The sequence below is a fragment of the Vidua macroura genome, chromosome 17 (genome assembly GCF_024509145.1).
Source record: "Vidua macroura isolate BioBank_ID:100142 chromosome 17, ASM2450914v1, whole genome shotgun sequence".
Classification (NCBI taxonomy): Eukaryota; Metazoa; Chordata; class Aves; order Passeriformes; family Viduidae; genus Vidua; species Vidua macroura.
The window spans coordinates 15,388,209-15,404,813 of NC_071587.1; the positions used below are offsets into that span (position 1 = coordinate 15,388,209).

At 46.7% G+C, this 16,605-nt stretch overlaps 1 protein-coding gene and 1 long non-coding RNA gene across 2 annotated transcripts; both read left to right on the forward strand.

Annotated features, from left to right (window-relative positions):
* Window positions 1–6,522: 6,522 nt before the first annotated feature.
* Window positions 6,523–7,703, forward strand: LOC128815667 (uncharacterized). Its single transcript, XR_008439701.1, has 3 exons — window positions 6,523–6,594; window positions 7,491–7,576; window positions 7,680–7,703. It is a non-coding gene; the product is annotated as an uncharacterized LOC128815667 (long non-coding RNA).
* Window positions 7,704–7,854: 151 nt separating this feature from the next.
* LOC128815988 (nucleolar pre-ribosomal-associated protein 1-like) lies at window positions 7,855–8,954 on the forward strand. Its single transcript, XM_053993189.1, has 3 exons — window positions 7,855–7,956; window positions 8,259–8,365; window positions 8,899–8,954. Exons 1-3 carry the CDS (start codon window positions 7,866–7,868, stop codon window positions 8,947–8,949), a joined length of 249 nt encoding a protein of 82 aa, XP_053849164.1. The 5' UTR covers window positions 7,855–7,865; the 3' UTR covers window positions 8,950–8,954.
* Window positions 8,955–16,605: the final 7,651 nt, after the last annotated feature.

Consider the following 16,605-nt stretch of genomic DNA (forward strand, 5'->3'; position numbering starts at 1 on the left):
TTGTCTCTTAAGTAGTCTCTTAAGTTGTCTCTTAAGAAGTCTCTTGTCTCTTAAGTTGTCTCTTAAGTAGTCTCTTAAGTTGTCTCTTAAGAAGTCTCTTGTCTCTTAAGTTGTCTCTTAAGTTGTCTCTTAAGACGTCTCTTGTCTCTTAAGTAGTCTCTTAAGTTGTCTCTTAAGTCGTCTCTTGTCTCTTAAGTAGTCTCTTAAGTTGTCTCTTAAGTCGTCTCTTGTCTCTTAAGTAGTCTCTTAAGTCATCTCTTGTCTCTTAAGTAGTCTCTTAAGTTGTCTCTTAAGAAGTCTCTTGTCTCTTAAGTTGTCTCTTAAGTTGTCTCTTCAGACGTCTCTTGTCTCTTAAGTAGTCTCTTAAGTTGTCTCTTAAGTCATCTCTTGTCTCTTAAGTAGTCTCTTAAGTTGTCTCTTAAGACGTCTCTTGTCTCTTAAGTAGTCTCTTAAGTTGTCTCTTAAGTCATGTCTTGTCTCTTAAGTTGTCTCTTAAGTTGTCTCTTAAGTTGTCTCTTGTCTATTAAGTAGTCTCTTGCGGGGAATGCTGGACTCCAGGACGCTTTGGGTGGGTGGTAACGCAGGATCTCTGAGGCCGAGTCTTTAGAGCATAGGGTTTATTATAAAGGATGAAGGGCGCTGCTTAGAGTTGCTGGCCGCAACTCGTGGCAGGCCTGGGGAGAGCGGGGGGAGAGAGAGAGAGAGAGAGAGATGGTGCCAGGTGGGTGTCCCAGCAGGAAGGTCTGAGAGAGAGAGAGTCCCGTCCCTCGGCCACACCTTACCAGGGGGCTTCAAGGTGGGCTGGGACAGGACTTGGGCCAATGGGGTTACAGACATCGGATACTTCAGGGGAGGGTTACAGGTATGGGATGAACCATACATTGGGGGGTGAGACAGGACATTCCATTTGACCTTAGGATCTATCAGAAAGGGGGGATTGCATTATTGTTTTCGGGATGCTCAGTAATGAAGGTTTGGTATTTCAAACCTCGTTTTCATCTCGATATCTGTATTCTCTAATTCTTTTGCCAGGCCCTCATATTTATAGGGCCTTGCTATTTCATCTTCCCCAACAGTATCTTAAGTAGTCTCTTAAGTAGTCTCTTGTCTCTTAAGTTGTCTCTTAAGTTGACTCTCAAGTCGTCTCTTGTCTCTTAAGTCATCTCTTAAGTCGTCTCTTAAGTTGTCCCTTAAGTTGTCTCTTGTCTCTTAAGTCGTCTCTTAAGTCATCTCTTAAGTTGTCTCTTAAGTTGTCTCTTAAGTTGTCTCTTAAGTCGTCGCTTGTCTCTTAAGTTGTCTCTTAAGTTGTCTCTTGTCTCTTAAGTCGTCTCTCAAGTCGTCTCTTAAGTCGTCTCTTAAGTCGTCTCTTGTCTCTAAGTTGTCTCTTAAGTCGTCTCTTAAGTTGTCTCTTAAGTCGTCTCTTAACTCTCTTAACTCTGTCTTTTTCTTTCCATCTTTTCATTTCTAACTTTGTTTCCCTTTCTAGCTTTCAAAAAGCAGCAGTAGAAACTTTCAGGCTCCCTGGGAGTAAAATAAAGAACAAACTTTAAATAATTATTAAAAAAAAAAAGAATTTACTCCCCGGGAGCCTGAAACTTTCTACTGCTGCACCGCACATATAGTTCTTCTTCTTTTTTATATATACCTATACAACCCCTAATTAGTGCTCCACCTGGCACATTACAATACCCACTACCCACATCACCCCCACCATGTAGACACCGTCATTTGCTCCCCATCACGTGACCCGATGGGCGCCACCATCTTGCTCCCTGTCACATGACCACACGGATGCCACCATTTTGTAGAGCTGCGTTCAGGGTTAGGGGGCAGAGGTTAGGGTTGCGGTAAGGGTTGGGTTAGGGTTGCGGTTAGGGGTTGGGGTTAGGGGTTAGGGTTAGGGTCAGCTTGTAGGATTCCCTTGGGACTGTCAGGGCAGCACCGGTTTGAGGTGGGGGCAGCTTGGGTCTGCGATACATCCTCGATCGTTTGGATTTTTGGAAGTGTCCGGCCACTTCAGGGCCACAGGCCCCTGGCCACAAAGACCGGTCCTTTTCCCTGAGAAAGAAAAGTGGCCAGCCCAGGTTCCTGATGTCAGTTTGTAGAGTTCCCTTGGGACTGTCAGGGCAGCACAGGTTTGAGCTGGGGGCAGCTTGGGTCTGCGACACATCTTCGATCGTTTGGATTTTTGGAGGTGTCCGGCCACTCAATGCCACAGGCCCCTGGAGACAAAGACCGGTCTTTTTCCTTGGGAAAGAAAAGTGGCCAGCCCAGGTTCCTGATGTCAGTTTGTAGGGTTCCCTTGGGACTGTCAGGGCAGCACAGGTTTGAGGTGGGGGCACCTTGGGTCTGCGACACATCTTCGATCGTTTGGATTTTTGGAGGTGTCCGGCCACTCAGGGCCACAGGCTCCGGGAGACAAAGGCTGGTCCTTTATCCTTGGGAAAGAAAAGTGGCCAGCCCAGGTTCCTGATGTCAGTTTGTAGGGTTGCCTTGGGACTGTCAGGGCAGCACAGGTTTGAGGTGGGGGCAGCTTGGGTCTGCGACACATCTTCGATCGTTTGGATTTTTGGAGGTGTCCGGCCACTCAGGGCCACAGGCTCCTGGAGACAAAGGCTGGTCCTTTATCCTTGGGAAAGAAAAGTGGCCAGCCCAGGTTCCTGATGTCAGTTTGTAGGGTTCCCTTGGGACTGTCAGGGCAGCACAGGTTTGAGGTGCGGGCAGCTTGGGTCTGCGACACATCTTCGATCCTTTGGATTTTTGGAGGTGTCCGGCCACTCAGGGCCACAGGCCCCTGGAGGCAAAGATCAGCTATTTTCCTTGGGAAAGAAAAGTGGCCAGCCCAGGTTCCTGATGTCAGTTTGTAGGGTTGCCTTGGGACTGTCAGGGCAGCACAGGTTTGAGGTGGGGGCAGCTTGGGTCTGCGACACATCTTCGATCGTTTGGATTTTTGGAGGTGTCCGGCCACTCAGGGCCACAGGTCCCAGGAGACACAGACCGGTCCTTTTCCCTGGGAAAGAAAAGTGGCCAGCCCAGGTTCCTGATGTCAGTTTGTAGGGTTCCCTTGGGACTGTCAGGGCAGCACAGGTTTGAGCTGGGGGCAGCTTGGGTCAGCGACACATCTTCGATCGTTTGGATTTTTGGAGGTGTCCGGCCACTTCAGGGCCACAGGCCCCTGTAGACAAAGACCGTTCCTTTTACCCTTGGAAAGAAAAGTGGCCAGCCAGGGCAGTTAAGACTCGTTCTGTGCCTTCTTTGGGGGCCAGGAAAAAGGGGTGAAGACTCGGGGCTCTGGTGTCATTTGGGGCACCCTAAGGTCCCTAGGAGAGGGACGCACGCTGCGGCGGAGGAGCAGGTGGGTGGCGAATGAGGGGGGGTTCCTGCCGGGTGCCGTCCCCCCGAGGGACCCAAAGCTGCCCCAAAATGCACAGGGAGGGGGGTGTGTAGAGTACTACTAAATCCTGGCAAATGTTTCGTTTTTATAGGTATTGGTAAAAATAGGAAAGTATTGCTAAATTCATTTGGAAAGAAAGCCAGAACAGCCCCAGGTATGCGCTGTGAGGATGTAATGTATAATTAATATACGTGTATATATAAATATAAATAGAAAATAGAAAAAAATACAAAATCACAGAAATCGATACAATACCTAATAGATATTCTAGTGTATATGTCTTATTATACCACATTACATGTAATATATTATATATATCTAAATATAGTACGTCAATATACTGTAATATAATATACAAGAGCATATAAATGTAAATATCAAAAGCATGAATATAGAAATATTCAAATATAGTTTAAAATAAAAGGATTTTTAAAATTTTGTATTTGTTAGTAGGCAGGGTTTTTATTGTAAAAATTAGAAATAGAAATAAATTAGAAATCTATGTATAGAAGTATATCATACGTACATTAAAATCTATATAAAAATTAAAATGTAAGTAAATAGAAGTATTAGCAGTATTTATGAAATATAATATATATAATATTTTATCTATCTTGTTATCTTATTATATATATTATATACATTTATAAATATAATCCATCCATAGAAAGTATAAATGCAAATGTGATTATAATGATGAAAATATGCTATAAATATTTAAATATTGTTTAAAGAAAGGGCTTTTTTGGTGTTTATTTGGTTCGAGGCAGGGTTTTTATTTAAAAAAATATGAATATACATTTTATTTTGATAGACTTCTAAATATAAAAATATATAATCAATGTATAAAGATAGATATAAAAATATAAAATATAAGTAAAAATAAGTAATAGGAAGAGATAGAATATAAATAACGACATATATCAATCTACCTTTAAAATGCAAATTTGAATATAAATGCGAAAAATATATAGATAAATTTACAAACAGTTTAAAAGAGTTTTGTTTTTTTTTTTAGGTTTTTACTTGGATAGATGCAGGGATTTTATTTTTAAAAATATAAACCTTTTAGAAATCTCAATCTAAATATAGAAATATGTAATCAATATATTAAGAGATGCATAAAAATATAAAATAAAATAAACTTTAAGTAATATGAATGAATGTAAGAAATTATGAAATGATCATTATACATCAGTATACATTTTAAATCAAAATGTGAATATAAATATAAAAAATATAAAAATAATATAGATTGAAATATAGCTTAAAAGAAAAGATTTTTTATTTTGGTTATTATTGGGTTAGAGGCAGGTGTTGTTTTTTTTTTTTTTTTTGTCGGTGTTTTTTGGTTTCGTGCGGGCTGTTTAGGGGCATTTATTGCAGAGGATGTTTGGAAGGGGGTCGCGCCTGTTCTTCTTTGCGCGCCTTCCCCGCCTGCAGCCCCAGGGCGGGCGGCAGTGCCGCCGCCTTGTGGCCAGAGTGCGGTACTGCGGCCCTCGCCCGAGGTCTTCCCGCGGCCGCCATCTTGGGAGTGGGTTGTCGCGGACTCGCTTGACCTTCCCAATATGGCGGCAAAAAAAGGCGGGAAAAACGAGGACCACGGTCTGTTTACTGCACTGCCTGCACGCCACCCTGACGCCGGCGCCGCCCCGCGGGATTTTTTTCGCTTTTTCCCGTGTCGTGGCCACGGACTGTGAGCTCAGCGGCTGCGCGGGCGGTCAGGTTGTGAGCGGGCGCCGACAGGCATCGGCAAAAACGCCTCTCCCTTCCGAGGGCCTCACGCGGCCGCCATCTTGAAAGTGTCGCGGCGGCCGGGACACTCTTGACCTTCTCAATATGGCGGATAGGAGGAAAAAAAAAAAAAAAAAAAAAAAAAAAAAAAAAAAAAAAAAGCGCGGGAAAATCGTGGTCCGCGTGCTGCACTGCCCGCGCGCCACGCAGGCGCCGCCCCGCCGGGATTTCCCGCGGCCTTGCCAGTACTGCGGACACGGGCTGTTGCCACACTTGCGCCGCGGGCGGGTGGGTTTCAGGCAGCATTTTTCTTTTAAATAAGAGATCGTTAATATTAATATCATAGAGCTAGAATTTGGTTACAGGCAGGGCTTTTATTTTAAGTAACAGAACTATTTTTGCAATATAAATATAGAAATGCATAATATATATATCTAGATCTATAAAAAGATAAAATAGAAATAAATAGAAGTCATAGGAAGATATTTAATATAGAATCGAAATAACATCATGCATCAATATACATGATAAATGGGAATGTGAAAAGTATAAATATGAAAGATAGTTAGAGAGAGTTTAAAAGAAAAGGATTTTGGAGGGGTTGTATTGGGTTAGAGGCAGTGTGTTTTAGTTTGTGTGCGGGTGTTTTTTGGGCCGTTTATTTTTCAGGATTTTTCCAAGGGGATCGCCCCCGTTCTTTTCTGCCTCCCTTCCCTCCGGGCGAGCGGCAGCCCCCGGCTGTGGCCGGCGGCGGTGCTGCCGCCTTGTGGACAGAGAGCGGTACTGCAGCCCCCCCCAGCCAGCGCCCTGCCCCTCGCCGCTGGGTGCCGGCTGAGGGGGGGAAGGACGGCTGCCGAGCGTGGGAAGGGCGAGGCGCGGGAGCGAGCGGCAAGCGGGGCGGTGTCTGTAAATAGAGGGGAGGGGTGAAGGAGATTCGGGAGAGCAAAGGGACCCGATGACCGAGAAGAACGGCAGCGGCGAGGGCGGCCCGGCGGGGCCGCTTTCGGCGGGCGGCGGAGGCGCGGTCGCAGCGCTCACGGGCCGGGGGCGGCGGGCGGGGGGCGAGCGGCGTCGGAACAGGGCTGCACTCCCCTTTCCCGATCCCCGCGCGCGTCCCTCTCTAGACGCTGGAAGCGACCGCGTGCCGGAAAATGCCGCCGGGGCGGCGCGCGGGCGGCGGAGCGGGGCCCCGGCTTTCCCCGCCCCTCCTGCCGCCATCTTTGGAAGGTCAAGCGAGTCGTCGCCGTCCCGCCGCGTCCCTGTCTCGTCCCGCCGCGTTCCCGCCGCCTCCCCGTGCTTCCCCGCCGTCTCCACTCTGACACGATCCGCCCCCGTCCCGGACCCCCTCCGCTGCAGGGAAATGCAGGAGAACGCGAAAGCATCGGGGCAGAGCAGCCGCTGGAGGTGCCCGAGCCGTCTCCCCCTTGCCCGCAGGGCCGGAGTTGCCCACCGCCGGGAGCTGACAGGTACGCTGACAGCACGGGCGGCTCCGGCACGCTTTGCCTCGCTGTGTTCCGGTGCCGTGCTGCTGCGGGAGGACGGGGCCAGCGCTCCAAAGGCCAGAGCAGAGCGCTGGCGAATGGGAGGCGAGGAAGGCTTGGGCTAAGGATGGATTGAAACCGGGCTGCCTGTAAGTGCGCAGAGAGACCTTTGTCGTCCACGCTGCCAAAAGGAGCACCTGGTACACCCTATAGGTGTGCCTTGTGTTGCACGTGTTTTCATTTCCTGTTTGTGTCATCCCAAAAAGCAGGGACGGAGCAAATGGGACTGGTTCCCACTGTTGCTGTGTGAAGGCTTTTTACAGGCTGCTGTATTGATGTCATCTTTTTTTCACCCCAAGCTTGGCTTCTCCCATCCTTTTCCCGTGGCTGCTGCATTGGGTGTTCCCAGGAGGGCTGGGTTCCTCAGCAGGGGTCTTAGGAGTTGCTGTGGATTCTGATTTTTCTGAAGCTGTATGGAGGCGTGCTAGCGAATCAGCTCTTTTCTCTCCTGAAAAGCTTTCCATCTATGTCCACCCGTGCGTCTCTGTGTTTTAATCACGTAGGCAGACGCGTTGAGGTTTTTACTTTCTAGGCCAAAAGCTGAGGCAGATGAGTGTTTGCTTTGTCTGTGTGAGGAGTGGCATTTGTGCTGGAGAGCTGCGGTTGGGAACAAAAGATGGACTTAATGTGCTCTGGGGACGGGCACGGGAGGAAACGCTTGCAGAGAAAGGCAAGGCAGTGATGATTGCGGAGGAGAAATGAGAGGTGGTTGCTTCCGATCCGTGGGGACTTTCCTTGGGAGTGATGGATCAGAGAGCGTACGGAAGCAGAGAGCATCTTCTGGCTGCTTCTGTTCTGTAAACTTCTCCCTGGCTTCACAGGTCCGTGCTGGAGAGCGGGAGAAGGGTCCCTGCTGGCTGCCGTGTCCTGGGTGGGCACAGAGCTCTGACCTTGGCCAGATGGGCTGGTGAGCATTGAATCAATCCCTGCCTCCTCGTGAACAAGTTGTTTGAAGGACTTGTCGGCAGGGACGGCTTTTAGCCGGGTGCAGTTCAGTTTCTTTCTCACAGGTTTCCGGGTGTTTTGATCCTGACGTCACCAAACCCTCAGATTTGCTGAACTGGGGCTCTTACCTGTGTGACCCGTGAAATGTCCCGGAAGCTGATCGATGTCTTTGTGCTCCTGCTGTGTTCATTTGGGCTGTGCTTCAGGCTTCTCTCCCGGGGCCCTTGCCGTTGCTGTATCTCTTGGATGCCATGCAGAACGGAATCAGGCAGCCAAGCCTCAGGTTCACCTTCTCCCTCACCCTCTGCGCTGCTCGTGTGGCACAGCAGATCCTGAAGCCAGGTACTGGAACGTGCTGCGTGTGTCACTGCTGGGGTGAAAAACAGAGCCCTGGGGAGTGTCGATCCCCTCACCTGCTCTCTGCTCGTGCGCTCTTGCCTGAGCTTTTCCTCCTGGGCAAGAGAAGGGGAGGGTGGGCAGCAATGGGAACGCGCCTCAGAGCAAAGGCCTTCTGCAGTTGCCGGGCTGTTCTCCCAGCTCGGAGCGCTGCACGCTCACTGACTGCAGCTTCCACAAATTGTCGTCCGTGCTTGTGGATTGGGAGCGCTGTCCTCCTCCACCATGCCAGCTTTTTCTCTTTACAGAGGAGCACGTGTACATAAGGGTAAAGAGATTCCTTCTGTCGCACTGGTATTTGGACCTGAGGAAGGTACCGGGCTTTCTCCAGCTTTTCTACAGTTTTGATTTTGAGGTAAGAGTCCCATTTTAGGTACCCAGTAATTCTTCAGAAATGTATTAGAAACAGCCGCAAAAATACAATGAAACCTCATTCTCCCACAGGTAGTTAATTAGAAGCGTCTTTCTTCTGTTTCATATAGGAATTCAAAATGTTATTTCTGTGAGGTTTTTGTTGTCTTCTTAATACTAACGCACAATGAGTTGTGCTGTGTATGCTCTGTGAGCACGAGAAAAGAATGTTCTGCCCCGGCTAGCTACAATTCCTCTTTGAGTTTAGGTTAGTAACTTGGAGTTCAACTGAAGTATTTTAGAAACAGCAACTTCTAAAATTCCATTTCCACTGCATGTTTGGGCTGCAGACTGACTGTTCCCAATGGATGTTAGCGATTAAATTTGATAGGAATGGAAAATTGAGAAGTCCAGAACAAGCTGTGGTAATTCCTGAGCTGGCACTCAGAGGGAACCGGGGTTTTGTGCTCTTAGGAGCAGGTATCCTTTGGAAATGTCGGAATGTCTGACGGTGGTATTTTTCTTTATGGCTTCCAGTACAAAACAGCACGAGTGGATCCTCAGATTTCTTGGGGAAGGGCTGCGTGACAAACATTGCTGTGAGCTCTATGTCTACCAGAGGATTTTCCAGGTCATTCTTGCCTTTTTCAGCAGTCCTTTGTGTGACCAGGGCTCCCAGGTAAGAATTTAAAAAGAACAGTTCCCAAATACCCCAAACCACAAAAGCTTGTATTGGCCTCGAGATCTCAAGTACCAAACAGAAAGGAATAGCTGATTCTGCCTTGGATTTTCTCTTGAAAATCTGTTCCTTGTTGGTTTTGTGGATTTGTGGAGGGAGAAATAATTTTGCTTGTGTCTAAGCCAGTCCCATCCTTATCCCCTGAAACTGGGACCGGTTCCTGCCGTCGTGGAGCCTCACGGGGGTGCCGTGGTTTTGCTCCTGCAGTCAGGGCCTTTTCTTTTTGGGGTCTCTATTTCCCCAGCCAGCACGTTTGTCACCTGCACAGTGCTTCGGCAGGAGGGAACCTCGCCTGCCGGGAGCTCTCAGGTTTGGGAGCATCCACCCTGAGGATTTCAGGTATCAAAACCTCGGACAAAAAGAGAAAATTGTCTTGCTACCTGAATACTTCTTGTAAGAGCAGCACCTGTGGTGCGAAGCGTTGAAGGGAGAATGTCTTTCCTTCTCTGGAGTTGCTGAGAACAGGCGGTGTTCGTTTTAGCTGGAAGTTGATGGGGTACCAGCCAAATTGCTCCTTTTATTTTAGATAATCAGATCTTGGCTGTAAAAGAACAAGTTGCATTTTCTGTTTCAGCGTCGTATTCTGGAGATACGACAGAGTGCTGCCCGTGTCACCTCTAGAGCTGCCCATGAGCTGATAGAGGATCACAGCCTCCTCTCGTGGGTCCTGCACGGCTTAGAGAAAAGGTAACCAGGGAAGTACGGGTGAAATGGGGACAATTTCCTGTCCACGGCTGAAGAATGACGTGGCTGAGGATGAAAGCAAGGGGGACAGACCTGGAGACGGGGGCACCGAGGGCTGCACTGGCAGAACTTGCTGAACTCTGAGGTGTCCCTTGTGTTTTTGAGAAGAGAATCAAGAGGCTTTCAGGTGGTGGTAGGAGGGACGATGGTGGGGGGGCTGTGTGATTTGGGAATCACTTCCTTGACAAAGCAAAAGGACACCTTGTGCTGGTGTCTTTAGCTTTTAAATTTCAAGCAGCCTCAGTTCCCATCCTGTCACAGGACCTGCTGCACAGGAAGTGGCACAGTAATGGATTTGAGCTGTCTAGAACGTTATTTCTCCTCCCCTTGCCTCTCCCTGACAAAAAAAATCTCTTCTGCAGGCACAGAGTGCCCTGACAGGTTCAGGCAAGTGCACCAAAAGTGCCCTAGAATATGGTCCCCCGTAGGAGATGGACCAGCTGCTGGTGAGGATCTGCCTTTCAAATGTGGTTTTCTTTTTTTTTCTTTTTGTTCTGTTTTATTTTGTTTTTCAGGTTTCTGGAGAACAAGGTGATAAAATTATTTCCTTACTCCATCCTCTATGGCTAATAAATTTAGGAGACAAGAGAGAAAACAGGAATCGGTCCCAGATGCTGCTGTTGAGATGGATATATGATCTATCTATCTGTAGATAGATATATGTATATACGTATATCTGTGTAGTGATAATAATGGGATTTTTTATGATACGTTGCTTCACCGTTTTATATTTTTAATAAAGTGTGATTTTAAGTTATTAGTTATGATATTTTATTATAGTTATTGGCTAAAGTAACATTTTCTTGTATTTTATTGGTATCAAGTAATTAATGTTAATCATTAATTGGTAAGAGTTTGTAATGAATTATTAAGCTATGAATATTGTTCATTAAGGTAGGTCTTTTTTAGCTGTAGGTATTTTCATGTGTTTATATGGGTTTTTATGTTAATGATTTGGGGTTTTGATGTTATGAATATATTAGTATTTTATTAGGTTTTTCTTGTTAGTTTAGTTGTTTGGTGTGTAGATTATTCATGAAGTATGTTTATCTATAAATGTTTTAAATTTAAGTTATAAATATACTTGTTAAGGATTTTTGTAGAGTTCTATGTAAAAATTTAAATCGGTAGGGGAGATAAAAAGCAGTAATTATTAATAAGATGAGTATTTTGGTTTTTAATAATGATTTAAGTTATTTAGTGATGTTTTAATTCTTGAAAATATTATTTCGTTATTTTTTATTTATGTGTGATTGATTAATTTAAAATTTTTGTAATGTTTTTGTAAATTGATTTCTTGTGATTTCATCAATTTATATATTTTTTAAATGTTTTATATTTATGATTGTGTGTGAATAATAAAAAATGAACAGTTGTTTTATTTTGTAAGGTAGTATGTTTAAAGATGTTCCTATTTGGCAGTAATTTATTTAATGTTATAGATGTGTTATTGTTTCATTTGGCTAGTTAATAAGTAAGTTCACTTAATGTGGTTCAAGTGTGAGTTGTAGTTATTTTAGGTGTTAAAAGAGATGCAGAAATAATAGAATTAGGTTATTAAAAGGTCGTACTGTTTTGATACTGAGAAGTAAATTTGTGTTGGAGCGATTGGGTATTTTTGGGTGGGTGTTCTTTTTTTTGTTGGTTGTTTTTTTTTTTTTTTTGTTTGGTTTTTTTTGGTGGTTTTTTTATGTATTATTGTTAAGTTTGGTCTTAGTGGATTAATTGTTTTAAATTGTAGGTTTGCTGTTTTGAGGTAACTTCTTTGTGGTTTTGTGTGGTTTGGGGGTTGTTTTGTAACTAAATATTGTACAAGTATTTGTTTGTAATGATTTGAGTAATTTTACTTTTGGTGGTTTACCTGTAATTTGGGGTATGAGTGTATAAATGTTATTTGAAGAGTTTATGTTACGTGTAAGTTTTTTGATTTGCAATTTAGTGTTTGTAAAGGATAAGGTTAGTTGTGAGGAGGTATACAAACGAGACACGTTGAAAAGAGATTTTTCGGATTGTATTTGGATGCGTGGTTTTAGTTAGTGTTACTTGTTTGTTCTGTTTTGGTTGTGGAACTATTTCTTTTAGGGGTTTTTTTTGTGTGTTTTAAATAAGGCTTGACACAGTGAGTAGGACTCGTGTGTGATTTTTCTTTTTTTAAGTGTGGAAACTTAAGTATAACGTGTTCTTTAGGTTCTGAAATTGACGGGACTACTTTATCGGCTACTTACTGAGTCTTGTAGTTGAGTAGGTTTTTGTAACTCTGATTTTGAAATCAAAGAAGAAAACTGAGGAGACGAAGGAGGTAGAGAAGTTTATCTCCTTCTAGGACAGAAAGGCTTTAGCGCAGAAACTGCTGGGTCTGATGTGGCGCGGGGGTTTCCGTGCGCCGGCCGGGCCGGGCGCGGGGCTCGGCGGCAGGAGAGCGGCGAGCTGTGCGCGTGCGCGGGAGGCGCGCTCCCGCGGGGAGCCGAGCGGAGCCGAGCGGAGCCGAGCGGCTCCGAGTTGAGGCGAGCCGAGCTGCGCCGAAGAGGCGAATCCAGCCGAGTCTAGCGGAGAACAGCCCGAGTGTAGGCGAGGAGCCGAGTGGGGCCGAACCGAGCCGAGCTCCGCCGAGCGCAGCATCCCGAGCAGGGCGGGCCGCCGGGGCGGGCTCGGGGTGGATCGGCGCTCTCTGAGGCTCCCCCTCTTGTCCCTCTCTCTACCAATCCTTCTTCCTTTCTTCCTCCTTCCCGTATTCCCCTTCTTTCTCTCTCTATCCCTTACTTCCCTCTCTCCCCAAAGCCGACCCCTTTCTCTCCCTTTTCGGTCTCCCCTCCCGTCCCCCCCTCTACCCTTCCTTCCTCCTCCCCGTATTCCTGTTCTTTGTCCGCGGACCCTCCCCTCCTCTCCCTCGCAAACCCGACCCCCACTGCCCTGTCCCTATCCCGCTCCTCCGTTCTATTCCTCTTCTCTCCCTCCTCTGTGCACCGTCCCTCTTCCCCGCTCCCGGCCTTTCCCTTGCCCTCCCGCTTTCCTCCACAGCCCGACCTCCCTCCCTCCATACGCTGTCTCACGCCCTGCTAGCCCTCCTCTCTTGCCGTCGCCCCGTTCCTTCTTTCCCCGCAGCCGCGGGGCCGGGGGCGCCGGAGCATAAAGCCCAGAGGGCCGGAGCCCGGCGGCCCCGGGCCCTTGCGGGAGTCCCCGCACGGGGCCGGAGGCTCTCGGCGGATCCCCCCGTGCCGGTCAAACCCCGCCCGGCCCCGCCGGACCTGCGGCTTTGCCGGCATCGCGCTGAGAGCGGCCCCCGCTCGGTGCCGTGCCGTCCGTGCCGCGTCCCCGCCGTCTCTGCCGCTCCCTCTCTCTGCCCCTCGCCCGTGACAGCGAGGCTGGGCAGGAGCTTCGACCCTTCTGGCGGCTGCCCCCCTTTCTTGTTGCGGCAGAGTCCCTTTCGGGGGGGATGTACATGTGGAAAGGGATGGAAGCAAGTGCTGGGCTGCTGTCCGGGGCAGTTAGACTCCTTCTGTGCCTTCTTTGGGGGCCAGGAAAAAGGGGTGAAGACTCGGGGCTCTGGTGTCATTTGGGGCACCCTAAGGTCCCTAGGAGAGGGACGCACGCTGCGGCGGAGGAGCAGGTGGGTGGTGAATGAGGGGGGGTCCTGCCGGGTGCCGTCCCCCCGAGGGACCCAAAGCTGCCCCCAAAATGCACAGGGAGGGGGGTGTGTAGAGTACTACTAAATCCTGGCAAATGTTTCGTTTTTATAGGTATTGGTAAAAATAGGAAAGTATTGCTAAATTCATTTGGAAAGAAAGCCAGAACAGCCCCAGGTATGCGCTGTGAGGATGTAATGTATAATTAATATACGTGTATATATAAATATAAATAGAAAATAGAAAAAAATACAAAATCACAGAAATCGATACAATACCTAATAGATATTCTAGTGTATATGTCTTATTATACCACATTACATGTAATATATTATATATATCTAAATATAGTACGTCAATATACTGTAATATAATATACAAGAGCATATAAATGTAAATATCAAAAGCATGAATATAGAAATATTCAAATATAGTTTAAAATAAAAGGATTTTTAAAATTTTGTATTTGTTAGTAGGCAGGGTTTTTATTGTAAAAATTAGAAATAGAAATAAATTAGAAATCTATGTATAGAAGTATATCATACGTACATTAAAATCTATATAAAAATTAAAATGTAAGTAAATAGAAGTATTAGCAGTATTTATGAAATATAATATATATAATATTTTATCTATCTTGTTATCTTATTATATATATTATATACATTTATAAATATAATCCATCCATAGAAAGTATAAATGCAAATGTGATTATAATGATGAAAATATGCTATAAATATTTAAATATTGTTTAAAGAAAGGGCTTTTTTGGTGTTTATTTGGTTCGAGGCAGGGTTTTTATTTAAAAAAATATGAATATACATTTTATTTTGATAGACTTCTAAATATAAAAATATATAATCAATGTATAAAGATAGATATAAAAATATAAAATATAAGTAAAAATAAGTAATAGGAAGAGATAGAATATAAATAACGACATATATCAATCTACCTTTAAAATGCAAATTTGAATATAAATGCGAAAAATATATAGATAAATTTACAAACAGTTTAAAAGAGTTTTGTTTTTTTTTTTAGGTTTTTACTTGGATAGATGCAGGGATTTTATTTTTAAAAATATAAACCTTTTAGAAATATCAATCTAAATATAGAAATATGTAATCCATATATTAAGACATGCATAAAAATATAAAATAAAATAAACTTTAAGTAATATGAATGAATGTAAGAAATTATGAAATGATCATTATACATCAGTATACATTTTAAATCAAAATGTGAATATAAATATAAAAAATATAAAAATAATATAGATTGAAATATAGCTTAAAAGAAAAGATTTTTTATTTTGGTTATTATTGGGTTAGAGGCAGTTTTTTTTTTTGTTTTTTTTTTTTTTGTCGGTGTTTTTTGGTTTCGTGCGGGCTGTTTAGGGGCATTTATTGCAGAGGATGTTTGGAAGGGGGTCGCGCCTGTTCTTCTTTGCGCGCCTTCCCCGCCTGCAGCCCCAGGGCGGGCGGCAGTGCCGCCGCCTTGTGGCCAGAGTGCGGTACTGCAGCCGTCGCCCGAGGTCTTCCCGCGGCCGCCATCTTGGGAGTGGGTTGTCGCGGACTCGCTTGACCTTCCCAATATGGCGGCAAAAAAGGCGGGAAAAACGAGGACCACGGTCTGTTTACTGCACTGCCTGCACGCCACCCTGACGCCGGCGCCGCCCCGCGGGATTTTTTTCGCTTTTTCCCGTGTCGTGGCCACGGACTGTGAGCTCAGCGGCTGCGCGGGCGGTCAGGTTGTGAGCGGGCGCCGACAGGCATCGGCAAAAACGCCTCTCCCTTCCGAGGGCCTCACGCGGCCGCCATCTTGAAAGTGTCGCGGCGGCCGGGACACTCTTGACCTTCTCAATATGGCGGATAGGAGAAAAAAAAAAAAAAAAAAAAAAAAAAAAAAAAAAAAAAAAGCGCGGGAAAATCGTGGTCCGCGTGCTGCACTGCCCGCGCGCCACGCAGGCGCCGCCCCGCCGGGTTTTCCCGCGGCCTTGCCAGTACTACGGACACGGGCTGTTGCCACACTTGCGCCGCGGGCGGGTGGGTTTCAGGCAGCATTTTTCTTTTAAATAAGAGATCGTTAATATTAATACCATAGAGCTAGAATTTGGTTACAGGCAGGGCTTTTATTTTAAATAACAGAACTATTTTTGCAATATAAATATAGAAATGTATCATATATATATCTAGATCTATAAAAAGATAAAATAGAAATAAATAGAAGTCATAGGAAGATATTTAATATAGAATCGAAATAACATCATGCATCAATATACATGATAAATGGGAATGTGAAAAGTATAAATATGAAAGATAGTTAGAGAGAGTTTAAAAGAAAAGGATTTTGGAGGGGTTGTATTGGGTTAGAGGCAGTGTGTTTTAGTTTGTGTGCGGGTGTTTTTTGGGCCGTTTATTTTTCAGGATTTTTCCAAGGGGATCGCCCCCGTTCTTTTCTGCCTCCCTTCCCTCCGGGCGAGCGGCAGCCCCCGGCTGTGGCCGGCGGCGGTGCTGCCGCCTTGTGGACAGAGAGCGGTACTGCAGCCCCCCCCCAGCCAGCGCCCTGCCCCTCGCCGCTGGGTGCCGGCTGAGGGGGGAAGGACGGCTGCCGAGCTTGGGAAGGGCGAGGCGCGGGAGCGAGCGGCAAGCGGGGCGGTGTCTGTAAATAGAGGGGAGGGGTGAAGGAGATTCGGGAGAGCAAAGGGACCCGATGACCGAGAAGAACGGCAGCGGCGAGGGCGGCCCGGCGGGGCCGCTTTCGGCGGGCGGCGGAGGCGCGGTCGCAGCGCTCACGGGCCGGGGGCGGCGGGCGGGGGGCGAGCGGCGTCGGAACAGGGCTGCACTCCCCTTTCCCGATCCCCGCGCGCGTCCCTCTCTAGACGCTGGAAGCGACCGCGTGCCGGAAAATGCCGCCGGGGCGGCGCGCGGGCGGCGGAGCGGGGCCCCGGCTTTCCCCGCCCCTCCTGCCGCCATCTTTGGAAGGTCAAGCGAGTCGTCGCCGTCCCGCCGCGTCCCTGTCTCGTCCCGCCGCGTTCCCGCCGCCTCCCCGTGCTTCCCCGCCGTCTCCACTCTGACACGATCCGCCCCCGTCCCGGACCCCCTCCGCTGCAGGGAAATGCAGGAGAACGCGAAAGCA

Bases quoted from the DNA above. Each gene is read 5' to 3' on its own strand.
- LOC128815988 (XM_053993189.1), top strand. From the start codon at position 7,866: ATGCAGAACGGAATCAGGCAGCCAAGCCTCAGGTTCACCTTCTCCCTC. The intron at 7,957-8,258 runs GTACTGGAACGT...TTCTCTTTACAG, and splicing joins ACAGCAGATCCTGAAGCCAG to AGGAGCACGTGTACATAAGG. The intron at 8,366-8,898 runs GTAAGAGTCCCA...TATGGCTTCCAG, and splicing joins TCTACAGTTTTGATTTTGAG to TACAAAACAGCACGAGTGGA.